Source organism: Electrophorus electricus, chromosome 16 (assembly GCF_041902795.1).
Source record: "Electrophorus electricus isolate QZ-2024a chromosome 16, ASM4190279v1, whole genome shotgun sequence".
In the NCBI taxonomy this organism is placed as follows: Eukaryota; Metazoa; Chordata; class Actinopteri; order Gymnotiformes; family Gymnotidae; genus Electrophorus; species Electrophorus electricus.
In genome coordinates this window covers 19306006-19323418 of record NC_137512.1, presented here as the reverse complement: position 1 = coordinate 19323418, position 17413 = coordinate 19306006, and the positions used below count along the sequence as shown (strand labels likewise).

The following is a 17413-nucleotide window of genomic DNA, read 5'->3' as shown; positions in this document are numbered from 1 at the left end:
AGCAAATCCGATTTCCATGCCCTCGAAAGTTGTAATGGTTGAATTTGCACCAGAAAATGTCTAGGTGCCTCACTTCAGCTTGCAGTGATGCACTGGCACCATTATTTCATTATATACTCAGCTGTCTTTGCTCTCTCCTGTGCACTGCAGCTTGGATACAAACATGGATGACCTGAAAGAGCAAGAGTTAGTGAGTCGACTCCTGACCGAGCTGCTCGAGAACTGGGAGGACCTCTTTGAGACCGAAGAGGACAACATATCCACCACCAATGACTTCAGCTCCATTAACGAACAGGTAACTACTGTTAGATTTACCTTCATGGTCCTTAACACATTCCTGATGAATTTATCTGCGTCAGTGCAGACCTCTTATCAAACTAGTCAAACTAGAACTGCACACAGTCAGTCAGGTGGTGTCTGGCACTGACTTGATCATTCAGCAGCTGATTTTGTATGCTATGGCAAAGCTAAAGTTCACTGCCAAGTTCATGGACTTGCCTTTTGAAATTTTCAAACTCTTATCGCAACAGATTGATCTTTTTTGTTTTATTTTTTTGTGGAAGATCATCAGGTGGATGGCAAAGGAAGGTATAGATGTTTTGGATTCTAACAGTTTAGGGAAGCACTACAATGGCCCAAACTATCACTAAAAGTAATTATGGAATTACATGAGTAATGTTTGCTTCAGTCATTTAGCTGTATGTTGCATGTGTCATGAGCCCACACTGAAGCAGCACAGCTAGAGGAAAAAACATGGCAGTGTTAGAAGTCTGTTGGCTTGTTATGTAAACATTACTGCCTCTCCTTTGCAGTGGTAAAGGTGCGCCTCTAATGTCTATTTTGCAGAGCACTGCAGCCTGTTCATTCTCTCAGACTTGTAGAATGACATTTGTTTTGCTTCACAATTACCTTCTATTGCCATGCCTTCACAGGTTTGCCTTTGTGTGACCTTAGTCTACAGTCTATGCTAATATCATAGGATCTCCTTAAGCCTGTGACAATGAACCGATAAAGGAAATATTTACTGATAAGGCATAAACTCCCATCATGTGAAGAACCTTGCCAAAAGGTTGTATGATTGTTAAACAATAGTCCTTTTGTATGAAGAGAGTAACCATGGACTTACATAATTTTCAGAATATTCAAACTCACACCTACAGCAGTCTTGGTGGATACACTGTAATGCTGTAATAGCCTGACTAAGAAGATACAAGACTTGTGTAGTTTTTCTGCTCTGCACACAGTCAGAAGACTGAATGTGTTTATGAGCTTCTGGTATTCCTTGTTCATGCTTTAAGGCCACAGGCTTCAGACAGATTTGGGGAAGCCTTGCCTCACATTGCTGTCTACAGTGCTATTAGTAAGAATTGGGGGGAAGGACGTAGGAGTCTGTGCACATAGGCAGAAAGTAGGTTAACTTGTTTGTATCAAGGCCAGAGCCATGAGCTTTCAATTGGTCTATAAGTAATATAGGTATATATAAATCAGGGGACCTGCCCTCTACCAAGCCCATCTGTTCCCACTAAAACTCAGTTCTGCCTGTTCTTACTTTCCTAGTGCCCACTTGTCTTGTGACTATTCCTCTTATAGAGTCTTTTGATAATATCACTGTTTAGCAGATGTGAGTTATATCTTCATTTTCTTACTTATGATAAATAATAAACTAAGTGAGATTCAGGCCTTAGCCTTACTGTAATTTGTGCTGCACATTACACATGGAAATTGTTGTACTCCTACATAACTTTCCGAAGCTGAGTTTGTGGGGGAGCAGAGCAGGGGCAGAATTGACTTTGACTTTGAGCATTAACGCTAATGTACTTGTCTCGCCACTCGGGCCCTAGTCTTGGTTTTAGGATGACAAAGCAGTTGATGGTTTGTGTAATTGGCTGACCCAGTCCCACTCCACACAGCAGCACCATCAGAGCCATTTCAGGCCTCACAGCTATACGTGGTACTTATGGGTGGATCTGAGTGGACTTTACTGTGTAAGTAAGGCAAAGTAGGAGCCTTTTTTTCCATTGGATGTTTATTAACACACATTTATTGGATTAGAGGTATTTAGCCCAAGACCTGAGATGTTCAGACATGTCTTTATTGAAAGAAGACTGTGGAGTTCCAAAAGCTCTCACCATCATGCTAGTGACATCTCTTTGCTTTGCATGATCTTTTTTAAGGAGCCAATCTCATGTTCAGGCTTGACAGAAGCAGTGGTTGCTGGGCACCACCCAGGTCCAGTCTCCCTGGCAACACAAGGCGGGTTCTTTTCTAAACACGAGCAACTGCAAAAGGCCATGGCCTTTTGTTCCTCACATTCTTATCACTTCCCACTTGCCTGCTGTGTGTAAACTCATAGTGACACACAGGCAAAGAGGGGAAAAAGTCACCCGAGAGTGCTGCTAGAAATTTCCGCATGCATACAGACAGCACAACCTGACTTCATCCCTCAGAGGGTGAATGTATGATAGCCTCATCTTAGCTCGACTGTGTTTCCCACATATGCTCAGAAGTCTTAATCACTGCGGCTGCTAATAGGAGGACCAAGCTGCTGTTTGTACTTTTGGTTGTTTTTGTTTTTACTTTCTTGTTTTTGTTGCTTTTGGTTGTTTTTCAGAACTATACTACATGTTGACAGTACCTCCTGGGCCAAAGAAAAGTTCAGTATCTGCATACTGCATACCAACCAGCAGAAGTGACTCTACCTTGTTTAGCTCTGCCTGCTAGATTCTTTCCTTACAACAATTAAAGCTTCCCTGATCAACAAAGGGCTGCTTTAAAGGGTGTGTTGGCTCACGTAAGCTAGTAAAGCATGTTTCGAGTTGCAGGGTAGTTCTGTTTTATATATGCGCTGGTTTAAAATAATGAAATGTAATAATGTAATTAAACCAGTATAATTGTCTTCCACTGAAAGTTCATACACAATATAAGTATGTGGCTTGACCATGGGTGTACCACATGGAAGGAACACTTGCCATGTCTAATTGGCTACCCCCCCAGTGAGAGTCACTTCTGATTTGTATAAGGCTGAAAACTTCTCAGTGTTTTTCTTCTTATTGCCTGAGTTACGCCACTCCTTCTCCAACGTTCCTCACCACAAGACATTCACAGAAGGAGAATTGAAGATACTGAGAGAATCTCTTCATCCACTGCAATGAAATTGCACCATTGCTTACTTTACTTGATCCAATGGAGAGCAATAACAAGCAAACAGAACAGCAGGCGGTACCGGTAATTCAGGTTCATACATTAGTATTTATCTTTTGTCATTATGCAGACAGCTGAATATGAATATGGAGCTAATTATATTTCTGCAGCAGAACAATTCCTGATTAGTAGTGACATTGCAGTATGTACAAACACCAGCTGACATGAGTAAGAAAAATAAATGTTTTGAGTGTGCACTTCTCTTGGGCTGAATCTACCAATACTGTGTAAAAACTAGAGGAACCTGCAGACCTTTCAGTCTTGCATAACACGATGTTCAGGACTGGCAGTGTCACTCACTGTTGTGTGTTATAGTGTGGGAGAATGGCAGCATCCCATCTTTAAACCCCCTCCAGCCTAGCTAGTATGTTCGCTATGCATGACTCATATCTGCATACATGATGAGCAACTGCTGTGTTGAGCCAATCGGAGGGCTGCCAGACTGGTTGCCATGGCAATGTGGCAGCAACACTGCAGCAAATTTAGTAGATTGAATCGAGGCAGAGCTGAAGGCAGTTGTCTATGTGGTCTGGCTTTAGTGAAAAGGCTTTTCATATCAAAATAATTACTTTTTATCTGTTTATTTCACCATCATATAGGAGCTGACCCGTGGTTCATTTATCACCAGTAACGTGTATTTATAGATTGGACTGCAGATAGTATATAAACTAAGTCAACTATGTAGCCATGTCTTAAGATGGGTCATCTTTTTTTTTTCTTTTAAGTTTGTGATGAACATGCCCTACTATAAAAAATATATATATATAAAATATTTATTTATTTATTGTTTAATTTGTTTAATTTACATTCATTATTAGCATTATTTATATAGACTGATGTGTAGTTTTGGTCCAAATTCCATCCAGTACACATCCAGTTCATATCTATTATGTAATGACTGAAACAAAGAAATGTTTAACATTGCAGTTGGAGTAATTGTCATGTCAGACTTTTTTATCAATTAAATAGTTCATATCATGTGCTGTAGTTATACTATTTTATTTTATCAGCATGTTAAAGTGCATGTGAGAAGGTCATGAGATTAGAACAAAGCGAACTGTTTGCTTGCATAACATTACATAACATTTTGTGGCGATGTAGGTACATTGTGTCCATAAAGTTGTCCATCTAATATGAAATCTGCACACGCAAACATATAAGAGCTGGGACTTCATCCTAAAATGTCTCCCTTAACACGGCAGATCACTGAGCTCCTTGAAGATGAGAAGTTAGAAGTGTGTGAGGAACTTCCACAAGATGGCGAGGATGGACCTTCCCCACTCTGCCCCAAACACCCCTGTGTCTCCCCCTCTTCCAGGTAAACGCACCCCATTTAAGAGTCTGTGCTCGCTTGCTTGCTCTCACTCTCTGTCTCTCTCTATACCCCCAGTGTAAGCCAGTATCCTGAATATTTTATGGGTGCAGTTTGCTGACATGTTTAGACATGTTTCATGTGTTTTGTCATGTTCTTCCTGTTTATATTGTTTCAGTGCCATTTGCCAAAGCCTCTTGACTGAGTCAACCATGCAGTGAAATTTAGCTGGTATTTATCCTTGATATTTCATGTATTACTGTACAGTGGTATGAGCACTACTGTACAGAAGTGAGAGAGCAGTTTTTCAGCTTGACCCAAGGCTGATTCTGAGCTAGTAACTTACCGTTGCCTTGTCCTTTGAGAAGCTCTTATGATTCCACCTGGGCTGAGCTCATTTGAAGAGGATGTGGATTGAGCCTTGAGGTCTAGACAAGAACAAGGCTGCTGGATCCCTGAGCTCTGACCTCATCTGCTCTTTGTTCCTCTCAACCTGTTCTCGCTTTGATGCAAGTTGAGCAGCCTGGACCTTTTTAGAGCTGCCCCAGACTGCCTCATCCTAAATGTTTAAAGGCAGGTGCACGAGGGGTTGGTTTGACTAGGGAAAATGCAAGGAATCTACATTTGCATCTTTTTAAATGTGGGACTATTTCCATGGATGTGCTTTACATTTCGAACACGCCATTTGCAGTGGACTCCCAAGGCCATGTGTATGATTTGAGTGTTGGTTTCCATGGACATTCTGCTTGGTAAATACAAATGGCAGAGATGGGCTGATTCACTCTAGTTTTTTTTAAAGTACTGGCTGGCACAGGAGGTAAATACCTTATTTCATTTTAGATAGAAACTCTTATGTGAAGCCTTGTATTGTCATGAGAGTATTTCCAAAGTTTTCATTACATTTCAGAATACCGAGATGGAAGCATGGGTAATACTGAAATTTGGAAAGGGCTTGTTCTCTGTAAAGGATGGTTTTCTGTTCTTTTTTTTTGTTAACTTAAACTTTGATTGCTCTTGCACATGGGTAGAAAGTAGTTTCTGTGTAGTACAATCCAGTATATAACTTGTAACTTCCATTAGCTCGAGGTCTCTCGGGGCAGCGTTGAAGCTGCAAAGCTATTGGCTAATAATGAGTTATAAGTGGTATAGTAGTTTACAAAATAGCAGTGGTTTCCCCAACACTGCACATCAGTGCTTCACTCAGTTGTTTACTGTACAAGGTGCTGAAGTGCATTAATCCCTAATCCCTAAGCACAAACAGGCTGGCATAAGCATTGACCTGGGGAGAACTGTAAAATCTCTGATAATCTCTACTTTAGCAAATTAGCAGAGATTTATATTGTAGGATTTATTTTCTGGACTGCTGCCCACAGACTTGTTACCATGAAAATTCCTGTGTGTGCCATTATCATTGTGTTATAATATTGCGGGTGACCTTTGTTGTTACTGTAAGGTTTTTTGGTAAAAAGCCGGTACCTAATCACATTATTAACAACATTCACAAGATTCTTAACAAGGTTCGTACGATTTGCAAGATCTTTTTTGTTTATTTATTTATTTGTTGTGGAAATACAGTGATTAATGTAGTAACAATAGTAATAACAGAAAACTATTTGATACTTTATAGACCCTGAATACAAACTTGGACATGAACTTGCAGAACATAATTGCATGTTTAATTTGCAGTTGCAGTACTGCTTAGAAAAATTACACTTGGATACAGTTGGATATTTTCCCCAACTGTTCTTGCCTCACATATGGACCAGGCTGTTTACCCTGCTTGTTGAGCAGTCTGACTGAGAGTGTCCTTATGGAGGCATGAAAGGATTTCTGTGGCAGCTGCTGGAGAATTAAAACCCAAAGGGGCTGGTGCAGTCAGTATTATGTTCCTTAATCAGTGGTGATGGGCCCTAGCATTTAGCAAGGGATTTAAAATTCAATGACACTGTCTGGTTCTCATATCTCTTTATTAGTGCAGCGCCATTGGAGATTAACCCTTAACCTTTAGTTTTTATTAGCAATAAAGATGTCTCTGTTTACGTCACCATGAGAATTTTAGTTGTAACAGTAAAATGCAAAATCTGGAGATGGTTGGGTGGTAAGATACAGAATCTCTGAGTCCATTTCCTTCTGTTTTAATAAGTAAGTTTAAGCCCAGTCCAGACTGTCTTGATCTATACAACAGTGTCTGAAGCTGAAAGAATTTCAGTGTGAACTGGTATCTGAAATGAATGTCAGAACATGGCTTGACTGACATTTTGGTCTTGCTTGTGGTTAGTTTTACCATGCCTAGATTGGGCTGGTTCCATTTAGGTGTCTCAATCATTAAGACCAACCATGAATAATAATCCTCTTTAGGCTTTTGTAATTGCAAAGAACTCTATTGAATCTTACTGTCTTGGGCAGGACTGTACACTTAGCCTAATATTTTAGATCGTAGTATTGAGGCTAGCATGCAAAATTTTAATAGCAAAAGAAAACTTGGCAATGCACATGGAAAAATGAATTGTCTTTTTCCATATGGTTATATTTACATTTACTGCATTTGGCAGATGCTCTTATCCAGAGCGAACTACAAAAGTGCTGTCATTTACTCATAGAATGCATCCTAGCCAGTACAGCAGGTAACACCCTGCATTGAAAATATTGTAAAGTCATACATGTCTGATAACCACATTAACATGTCAGCATGTCAGTAATGTGTTGTCACCTGATATCACCTAGAGGGAAATCATTCAGCAACTACAGGTTCCACTGGTAGGTTGTCGTGTTGGCTGAGGTCTGCCCCTTCAGATGAGCTAACTTGTGCAGCATTGGATGATGAGCACTTCCCATCTTCTATAAGTTTGTTTTTTTTCCTTTTTCTAAATCTACAAGATGGCTATTGTGCCAACATACTGGTTTGTTGAGAACATTAAGAAATTAAATATTTTTGTAATGGTTTTGACTCAAGCTAACATCAGCTATGATAGCAAGCATAGCTAAAGGCACAACTGCACAATACATTTTGCCAACACGCATCGCTTTCAAGGAAGTCACGTTGTGTAGATTCAGAGTACCCTAGTAGTGGATACTTGCCTTTTGTTGCAACACACTGAAAAATAAGTTTCTTACATTTCACTTTTTGATTTAGCAAAGCTCAATGATGGCAATGGATACAGTCACGGATCACAAGAAGTTTGTTGTGTATATTTGGACAGAATATTTTTAACTATAAATGCAAACCAAACTGTATTGCACTATGAGACAGCTTTTTATTATTAGATGTGAAGCACCTCAGAGACTTGGCTTGTAACTCATGCACACACTCACTCATGTTTAGAGTCAAATTTAAATTCTCCAAGTTTAAAAGGGGTGCTGTTAGCACTGAAAGAGCTTTGATGCTTCATATCAGAGACACTGTCTCTGTGCCATTATTTAACTTCAGGGATGTTCTCACTATGACAATACATTTTCCCAGTTTTTATACAGATTCTAGAAGCTACTATATTACAGAATATTTAAGCCAGTGGTGAGATATTTTTGTCTGTCTGTCTGCATCATCATGCCTTATGTCGCAAAGGGCAAATTTTACTGCATTATCTAAGCACTCATAAATACTGAAGCCTTTAGAAACATACTGCTTACTGGAAGCATTATAGTTAGGTTTTTCTGTTTCATTGTCTAGATAACAATGGATTTTCAGACCTTTGTTCTGGATACAAATAAGTACAGAGTTAACATGGCTTACATTGCCTAGAGACACGTAACATGGATGGCTCATAAAGCAGTAAACAAAGGTTTCAGTTTACAGACTTGTTTTGAGGAAAGTGCAGAAGGACTGAGATGTTTTTTGTCCCAGATGCACTTCAAAGCTAAATTTAAACTTTGCCATATATTGCGTTTGACAGCTATGGAAAGTATTTTTCATATGTCCCCAAAATAAATGGAAGGAAACAGATGGGTGTTCTTGAGATGCTTTATTGGCTGGCGCCTTGCTGTTTGGATGTGTGAACAGCTGGTTTTCACGAGGTAGTGGCATGTGCAAGGTGGAAGGGTCACTGAGTGGTCCACCCTGTCTGCAGTTCCTCAGTATTACAATTCCACTACTAGAGAGCTGATTTAACAGCTCACAGATTGGCCACCTGATCATGTGTTGTGTGTTCAAAACAAAAAAGTGCGTTGTTGACTCAACATGCCTTTATAGATATCCATAAAGTGTTGCCCAATTCTAGAACAAAATCGAATCATTTTCTTGACGTGACCTATGTAATATATCTTGTCAATGTATTTATTACTGATGCTTAAACAGTGTTTTATCACAAATGACGTCCTTATCTCTTTACCTTATGGTAAATTAAAGATTTTACCATTCCAGTGTTTTCTTTTGGTCCCGGTGAAGCTACTGTTGCAGTGATTAAGTGGGTTATGGCAAATGCTGGCAGATTTTTAACGGCTTGTTGAAGCCTTCTTTTCTTCCTATGGATACAGTTGTCCCACACTAGTTAGGATGTGAGAACGGTCATCCTCTTCAAGTGTCAGAGCAATCTGTACCCTGTTTAAGGATGTATCCATTATGTGTGTGTGCATGAACTCATGCAAACAGTCACATAACATTATTATGCTTTTCCTCTGGAAAGGAGTGTGTTGAGTGGTTCTATCAGAACTAAACAAGTATGTTCCAATAAGGGGTTAAGGATAATGGGTATCCGGGTGCCAGGCAGTTATTTGGGTGATGAGTAGGTTATATAAATGAGGCAGCCTGACAGGTGCTGGAGTGTTTGAGCACTGCAGTATGGGGGTGTGTGCAAGACATCCCACCCCCACGGTTTACTGGAGGAGGCCGGGGGAGGGTCCTCCCATGGGGGGCATGGCCATTGGCCTGTAGTGCTACGTCACTTATCCCCATATTTGAGCGAGGGTCCAGCTCGTTTACTGCAGCACTTTCTCAGCCGAGTGCCGAGCCCCGTGCACGCAGGCAGCCAGCACAGACGGGACACTGCAGGATGAGTGCCGGCAGCCTCTGCTTGCTCTTCGACCTTCTCATACAGACGCTGGCTCCACAGAGCGCCCAGTCAGGATAACCAGACCCCCATCCTACAGGGCTACGGAAACAGCTCCCCACGCACACCCAACTGTCAGAAATGGCTTGTGAAGTCCTCCTGCACAGGTACCGTGTCTGATGAGAGTGTGGCGGTGGGAGAAGACCAGGCGATTCATTGAGGAGAGGTGGATTACAGAAGTGTGCTGCATTACTGGCAAAAGGCTGTGAATATTGAAACAATGCTGGTCATTCATTGCAGTCTCTTCATCTCCCTGCATCTGTTTGCCAGGGCTTACTGGTAGCCTTGCTTTGAACAAATCTCAAACTAGACCCTGTATTGCACAGGCATGTTTCTGATGTATGTCAACAGAAAGAATTCACAGCTACCTTAAATTTGGGCCGTGAGAGAGCAGCTAAGAATAATTATCGCCTGTATGGGTATTGTTGTGAATGGATATGTATCACAGCAGCAATTATCAAAGGAAAAGGAATACATTGCGAAAACTTGCAAAGTTGCTGAATCATAAGCCCCTGTATCTCACTGGTTGGCAGTGTGTGAATACAAGTATGTGAGCCGTCAGTAGGCTGAAAGTGCTGAGTCAGGGGAAGCGTATTGTTCCTGGTCCTCTATGCTTTGCACTCTCATGATGATACAGCAGCCTGGCTCTCTGAAACGCATGCTTTCCTGTTTTCAAGTACGCGTGTTCCCTCCAGGTACAGCCCTCTAGCGGAGAGGAGTGTGGTCGATCATATTCATCTCTGCAAAATTATGCATGTTATGTGGCTGAGTTTCAGCTCCAGGTTGAAAATACTTTATTTAATCGTTTCCCAATCAACCCCTCTGGGCTGTTTCCATACTGAGTAACTTCTGCTGAGTAACTTCACCATTGAAGCTGTTAACCTTAGGGGAAATTGATTTCATCACCCCAGTGGACATTGGGCTAGGTGGATTTGTCCAGTTTGAGAAGAGGAGACACACTGACTCATTCTATCACAGTGAACATTATGCCTCCTGGAATCTCACTGCAGATTTTGCATTAGTTTGTCCTTAGAGGAAAAAAATCCAGCAGCACTCCCCTGGAATCCATAGAAGTATTCCTGAGTAGTTTACAGGCTGAAGGAGAATGTTATAGGAAGCCTCCTCAGAGTGCTGCAGATGACTCTTGGCTCCTATTAAATATGTAAATCCTATAAGCCTCTCTGCCTTCAGCGATGTAACAAAAGAGGGTTTCGATGCCAGAACGTCCATATAACAGTGAGAGGTAAGGAGGCGGACGCGTGTGTGGAGAAGAGCTTGATTTATTAGGGGCGAATCCAGAGTCGTAATCATCAGAGTAGTCCAGGGTCATAGAGCCAATACTGAGATTACAGGGATGCATGATAAACAAACACTTGAAGGCTAGGAAATACGAAGCCTAGGATAACAAAACAGGCTAACTTAAACGAAGGCTTTGAAACACAGATGGACTTTCATACATCCACCAAACACAGTGAACAGCCAAAACACAGGGAGTCAGACAGTGTTTAAATACATGAACTTAACAAGGTAGAAACGAGGGACAGGTGTGAGCAAGCAAACGAGGGGCAAAGAAAACAAAAATACAGTACGGAACTAAAATACACAAGACAGGGAAAACATGGAAGCTGGGAGGGACAACTTTGACAGTACCAAGAAAAACGACATTCCTGGGAATCTGTCTCTAACCTCCCTTTTTCTAACCATTTCTGAAGTAGCATTGGAATTTTTTTTTTCTTAATGGTTTCTCTAAGGATAAATTGGTTTATTGACATATGGACTTGAGTCCCCAACAGTCTAAATATAAACATATCTGAGACAGACGCTCAGATCTGCCAGTGATGAAGTTGCTGGATATGTATTGTTACCTCCTCCTCTCCCTCCCACGCATGAACTTAGAACCATCATATGATTTCCTTTTGTTCTTCCACCCATCTTTGCACTGAGCTTAACAGTAGGGCTGGGTAATGAAGGGAAAATAGTCTGATCGCATTTTTGATATATAAAAATTGATGATGCTGTCACCTTGTACAGTATCCTGCTAATGATTAAAGCCTAAGAAAACCAGAGTGTCCATTAGTTAAACTTCAGAAAACAGTTTATTTGAAAAAAATAATGTAATAGACATTTAACTGTGCAAACATGCTTTATCTGCTTTAACAAACTTTATTTTAACAAAATAAAGTAATATTAATTAATGTACTGGTTTTACATGTCTCAGATGTGTTAAAGATTGAAGTCTGTAAAAAGTGAAACATGTAAACACTGTAAACTAGTTATTATGCTACATCTGTGCTTGTTATCATTGGAACTGTGCTGTTCTGTCCTTTCTCATTTTTAGTTGCTTTTCAAGAGTGGTTATGAGCACAAAAGACAACACGATTTATTGTTGTTTTGGTACAGCCCCACTAGTGCCGCCAAAATGTGGAGGTAGCCACTAAAGGGGGGCTGCATTTTCACACTGTGGGTGTAGAAAAGATTTGATGCATTTCCTGTCTTGGTTTGCGCTGACCAATGACATATTTTGTAAATGTCTTAATCTGTGTTTTATCGCTTTTCAGGTATCCAAACTACATCCATTTTTGTCAACATTTTCACTTTCTCTTTCGTGACACTTGCTGGTTCCACTCATCGTTTCCTCGCTTTCTTTAGCGCTGGTAGCTCAAACAATGCTTTAGGGTAGGAAAATTTGAATGTACTTTGATGTGCAAGCCAAAATGACTGGCTGGCTGTTGTCACATTTAATTTTTTTCTGTGCGATGGGCAGTTATATTCATCCATATTGAGTGAAAATGTCAAAAGCTTATCAACACAAAATTTCTCGCGATCCTGTTTTGAAATTCTTTTATCGCCCAGAACTACTTAAACAGACTTGTGCTTGATGCAGAGCAGTTTTCTCTGGAAGGGAACTGGTTTTAATGTAGTTTTACATCTTTTGTTGTGTAGGAGTTTACTTTTGAAGAGATGGTTCATCATTTTGGTGATATTCATATGTGCTTCGAAAGAGCTTCTGTCTTGACATACCTGCATGTCACTGTGTGGTTTTAATGCACTGTAGCTTACAGAGTCAGATGTCGGTGTCTTTGATGTCCTTGGACAGATCTATGAGACATGAGAATATTTGCCCAGCAGCACAGTTCTGGGAAGATTCTGACACTGCACCACATAACCGATCATCTTTCTTAGCTGACTTGGAATGCATGATCCTGTCATGTCTGTACTCTGGTGTTTGGCTGAATTTTGCACTTTACAATAGCCAACAGCGTCATGGCAGGTTTTAAAACCGCTGGGAACCATTAACCTGATACTGGCGCTGACGGTGACAAGTAAGCCTCCGTTATGTAAGTAGGATTCTTCACATGCCATATCATGTTTATAGAATCACCAAACACTTCCTGCCAGACACCCTCTTCCTGATCTGTTCAATGTCCACTATCACATTTGGCTGTACATGAAACAGGCGAGGACAAACTCCTGCGTTCTGAACATCTCTGCCTGCCCCTGCTGGCATTGGCAAGTATTGCAGAATGATGAAGTAGCTGTGTGAGAGGATGTCAGCAGCCCTCAATGGAATTCACCTCTGCTCACCACCCTGGCAGGCTGTCATGCACTAACATAGCAGCCTAGATTAAGAACAAGAGCAGAGAAGGTCAAGGGCCTCTTCTACACATGCAGGCACATTATGGTGCGACCTGTGTCCTAATGAGGGCTCCTTTCTCTTCTTTTCCAGCTCACACATCTCTTCCATCAGTATTCTTCCAGGATCTGCAGAGTAAGTACCGTACAGCCTGCTTTCCTTTGACAGCCGCCATCGGACATGTATATTGGCCACTCGGGCAAAGCTCATTTTGACAAAGCACAACAGTTTTCATATAGATACTTAATTGTGCCCATACTGAATTATGCCGCTGACCTTGACAAATGCACTGTTACATAAGTATAACAGACCATAAAATTCCTGCAGGGTGTACAGAAGGCAAGGCAGAGCTTAACAAATAAAATTGTATACATTAACCCAGAGAAGTTTAGGGCTGTTTTCATTATGTAACCGCTGTCGGAACAGAGAGGGTATTGGCTCAGTGGTGGAAACAGATAACCTGTGCTTCGAAATGATTAGCAGCTGCTGAGATTTTATGGGCTTAGTGGAGTGTGATGAAAACCAAGAAGTCCAAGGTTCCTGTGAAAAGATTAACTACAGAACAACTAACTACTTAACTACTCTGTGGAAGCTTAGCTTAGACGGGCCTACGGAAACTGGTGCCCCGCTGTAGTATGAAGTATGACCGGCAGATAATGGTTAACAGAACAAAAAGTTAACTGACACTTCTTTTTTCTTTTTTTTTTTTTAATTAGTGGTTGCCACTGTTCGCGCTGTTTTAGTAATGTGCATTATATGCACTAATGGATAAATAGTTTTCTGGCTGGGAGGTTGGTGAAAGTGCACAGTCATACAGCTAAGATCCCATTACTGTTTCGGCTGGACTGAGCCATCAGTGCAGGCTGTGCATTATCCTGCTGGCTGTTGTATAGCTCCAGCATACAGATAAACCTCAGACAAAGAGCACTCATGTGACCCTGAGGTAGGGCAGGGCTGCATGGTTGCGCACATGCCCAGCTGATGGACAGGTCCCAGCCACACATTTAATAAACAGAGAGCCTCCCCTGAGAGGTGAATAATGATATCTGCACGTACCTTTTGGCATGTAGAGAGATGGCATGACCCCAGGCAGCGGCTTGTGGCCCAGTCATCCACGTTGGGAGCTTGCGTGCTCCACACAAAGTGCCCAAGTGGGAGCATCCAGGACCAGCCAGCAGCCGGTCCCGTCCCTCACCTCTCGTGGCTCGCCTGCGAACACGGTGAAGGTGTCGGGACGCTCAGGCACCTTCGCTGCCAAGCAGAGAGGGGCAGGGTGCTTAAAATGGCGTCTTGTTATTGAGGACTCGAGGCTGGCTCTGAAAGGACTGCTTCCTGCTGGCAAGATCTTCTTGTTTAACCTTGTTAATCAGAGCTGAGCAGCTCTAAATGGGTCACACAATTATAAAGTTAGGAAACTTTGTCCAGGCCTCAGTAGTCCACCCTGTTCTTTGATGGAGGTGTATTGTGTTGACACGCCAACACACCCACATGTTATGGTTAAGTGTGCAACTAATTGTGCATGTTTGTGTTCTTGTCAGGGTCAACTCTTATGTGATTACCGTGTGTCTGTGCGTGCCTGCATGCGTGTCTGCAGTATCCTCCACAGGACTATCCGTGCAGCAGTTGAGCAGCATTTGTTGGACCTGCAAAGCTCTATAGACCAGGATCTCAGCAGCTATGGGAACCAGGGCTCATCCTGCCAACCCAGCCAAGGGTGAGCGTGTGTTCACTGATTAAAACGCACTCCAGCAGATGTAGCTATGTAGCCTGAATGTAAGCTAAGGCTAGAATTATGGTTACATTTTTTTGTTTCCCTGTTTACATTTCCTTGTAGACAAAATAATAAACACCTAGTTGTTTTCTTCTATATATTTGTTCCATATATATCCGGCTATCAAATTTGGTCTTAAATACTTGATTAATTATTCCAACAATTTTTAAATGCATCCAATAGAATATTGAAAGAGAATGTTATGTACAACTTTTTCATTACTTCTATCCAGTTATCTATGTTTGGTCTTTCGGGTTGTAACCATTTCCTGGTCTGCTGAGGTGTAATTAATTAAAAAAAATCTCATCATGCTTTCCCAACAGTATTCATCCATTTTATAGAGTTGCGTTGCCACGGAAATCTCCATATATCCATATATTTTTCATCTTTATTTATTTATTTATTTTTATTAATTATTTAATGATTGTTCCTTCCTTTTCCCATTTTTATTTCACAGTCTGTTGAGTGCATATTCATACTCATAAGGGCTTTATAGGTCTTAGAAATAATTTTATGGTACACTTCGTCTTTAGATGTATATGCCTTGATTAATTATTCCTCTGATTCAATTTGCATATCCCCTTGATTTTCTGGTCAAAGTCATTTCTAATTTGAATACATCTGTAAAAGTCTTCGTTCTCTAATAGAAAACATTCCTTCAGTGATTTAATCTCTATATATTTCTAAACCTGTGTCTCTATTTATGTGTGCCTCCACAGAAATGGTCCCATTGAGAAGATGGCAGAGCCAGAAGAGGATGAAGGAGAAGATGAGTCTGACTCTCCGAGCACTGCAGAGGCAGACCAGTCTGTAGAAGTCAATGAGGTTTGTAGGCAGGGTGATGTGCATGCGCAAGCAGGTGTTCTGATCTTAGTGCTTCACCACTGAGCCAAGAGCAGATGTTTCTCACAGCAGCATGGTAGTCATGGTATTCATGTCTGTGAAACAAGAGCTCTTTGTGTCTGTTGCCCAGTGACCCATTCCACAGCCTGTGTTCCTTGCTATTAGGAAGGCCGAGGTTTTGTCTTAATACACAACAAAGCTGTTGTCCCTTATACCTGCCTCCAAAGGAGCATGGAAAAAGTGTCAGCATGTCTGATGAACAGGCTGTGGACTGTTCCTCGCAGCCACGGGCCGACCTGCCCCCGACAGCCTGTTTTGTTTGTTTTTTTTTCAGTATACACCCATCACACCTGTGGTCTGCATCCCTGTAGGTCCCTGAAATGGGCCAGCCTCTTTTAATAGACCATCCAGAGGAATGACAGCAGTATCTGCATAGCAACATCCTGCACACACACACACACACATGCACAAACACACCATGGGCCCCTTCTTATCACCAGTTGGCCTTGAGCGCTTACAGGCTCATGTTCAGTTATGTCTTGTCCTCCTGTATTTAAAGCACTCCACAAGCAGTTTCCCTTGAGCTCTGAGTCCTGTGTACTCATTATTTGTGTATGCCCTCATAGTCACCCAAGCATTCTGTGCCTGTTCCTGTTCCAGCTCAAGCGTTCAGAAAATGACACAATTTTAATGTCTTTGTTTTATAAAAACCAAACAGAATCCACTCTTTTTTTCCACAGGCATTTCAAGCTTTCCAGCCTGGCAGCCTCTCACTTAAGGAAAGTTCTAGAATGGACCTCAACACGGAGGATCTCGTGGATGCTGAGAACAATATCAACACAAGTTCAAGGTTAGCTCTGAAGTATTACCAGCGTGAAGCACTGCCAGCGTGCTAATATTCTAAGATTTAGATTTTATTTCTACTGAGGAAGGCTGTGTTATTTTAGAGGCAATCAAGCTCCATAATCTTCAAAGCCGCTTTTCCAGTGTAGGGCCACACAGTTAATGGGGCGATTTTAGCCATATTCTGGACTCCTGAGAACAGTTAGTTTCTTTTTCCCCAAGTTTTATGCTGGCAATCGGGACCTGGAAGTGTATGAGGCAGAGACAGATACCAGTCATAATTTGTCATAATTATTACAGAATTATTAATAATTATATTACATAATTATGTAATTACAACCTCTAGTCACTGCAGATGTTTAATGAGATTTGAGTTAAGGAGATTTTGAGTTTTTGGGACTATTTAATGGAGGGTTTATGTGTGCAAAACAGCACAGGAACAATTGAAATGCTGCTAAGGAGAGAAGGCAACAAGAAGAGGCAGTAAATCTCTGTCATTAAACCATCCACCTGAACGGTTCTGCTGCTCTGGGTACAGTTAGCTAACTGTGATGGGGAGAAAAAAACTGAGCTAAGCACAGTTTGTAAGGGACAGTTACTGTCCCTGCTCAGAACTATTCAGCCCAACAGTGGAAAAGAGCTCATTTGTTTGATGACATTCAGGATTCAGTCGATACACTGACAAGTTTTTATGGAGCTTTTAGAACCATCTTGCTCATCATTAGCTGACTCTGTCAAATGTAGTGCTTTTGTGAAATTTTTGCTCA

At 41.4% G+C, this 17413-nt stretch overlaps 1 protein-coding gene across 8 annotated transcripts in view; it reads left to right on the top strand.

Moving 5' to 3' along the window:
• Positions 1–17413, top strand: part of fam13b (family with sequence similarity 13 member B) — a 36374-nt gene that overhangs the window by 8429 nt on the left and 10532 nt on the right. For 7 of the 8 annotated variants that reach the window (XM_035532245.2, XM_081699005.1, XM_035532244.2 and 4 more), the window contains 6 exons: positions 151–295; positions 4404–4519; positions 13283–13324; positions 14784–14903; positions 15680–15785; positions 16544–16653. In XM_035532245.2, the coding sequence (XP_035388138.2) occupies positions 151–295; positions 4404–4519; positions 13283–13324; positions 14784–14903; positions 15680–15785; positions 16544–16653 (639 nt within the window). The remainder of the gene's footprint in view (positions 1–150; positions 296–4403; positions 4520–13282; positions 13325–14783; positions 14904–15679; positions 15786–16543; positions 16654–17413) is intronic. The other variant, XM_081699006.1, reaches the window with a different exon arrangement.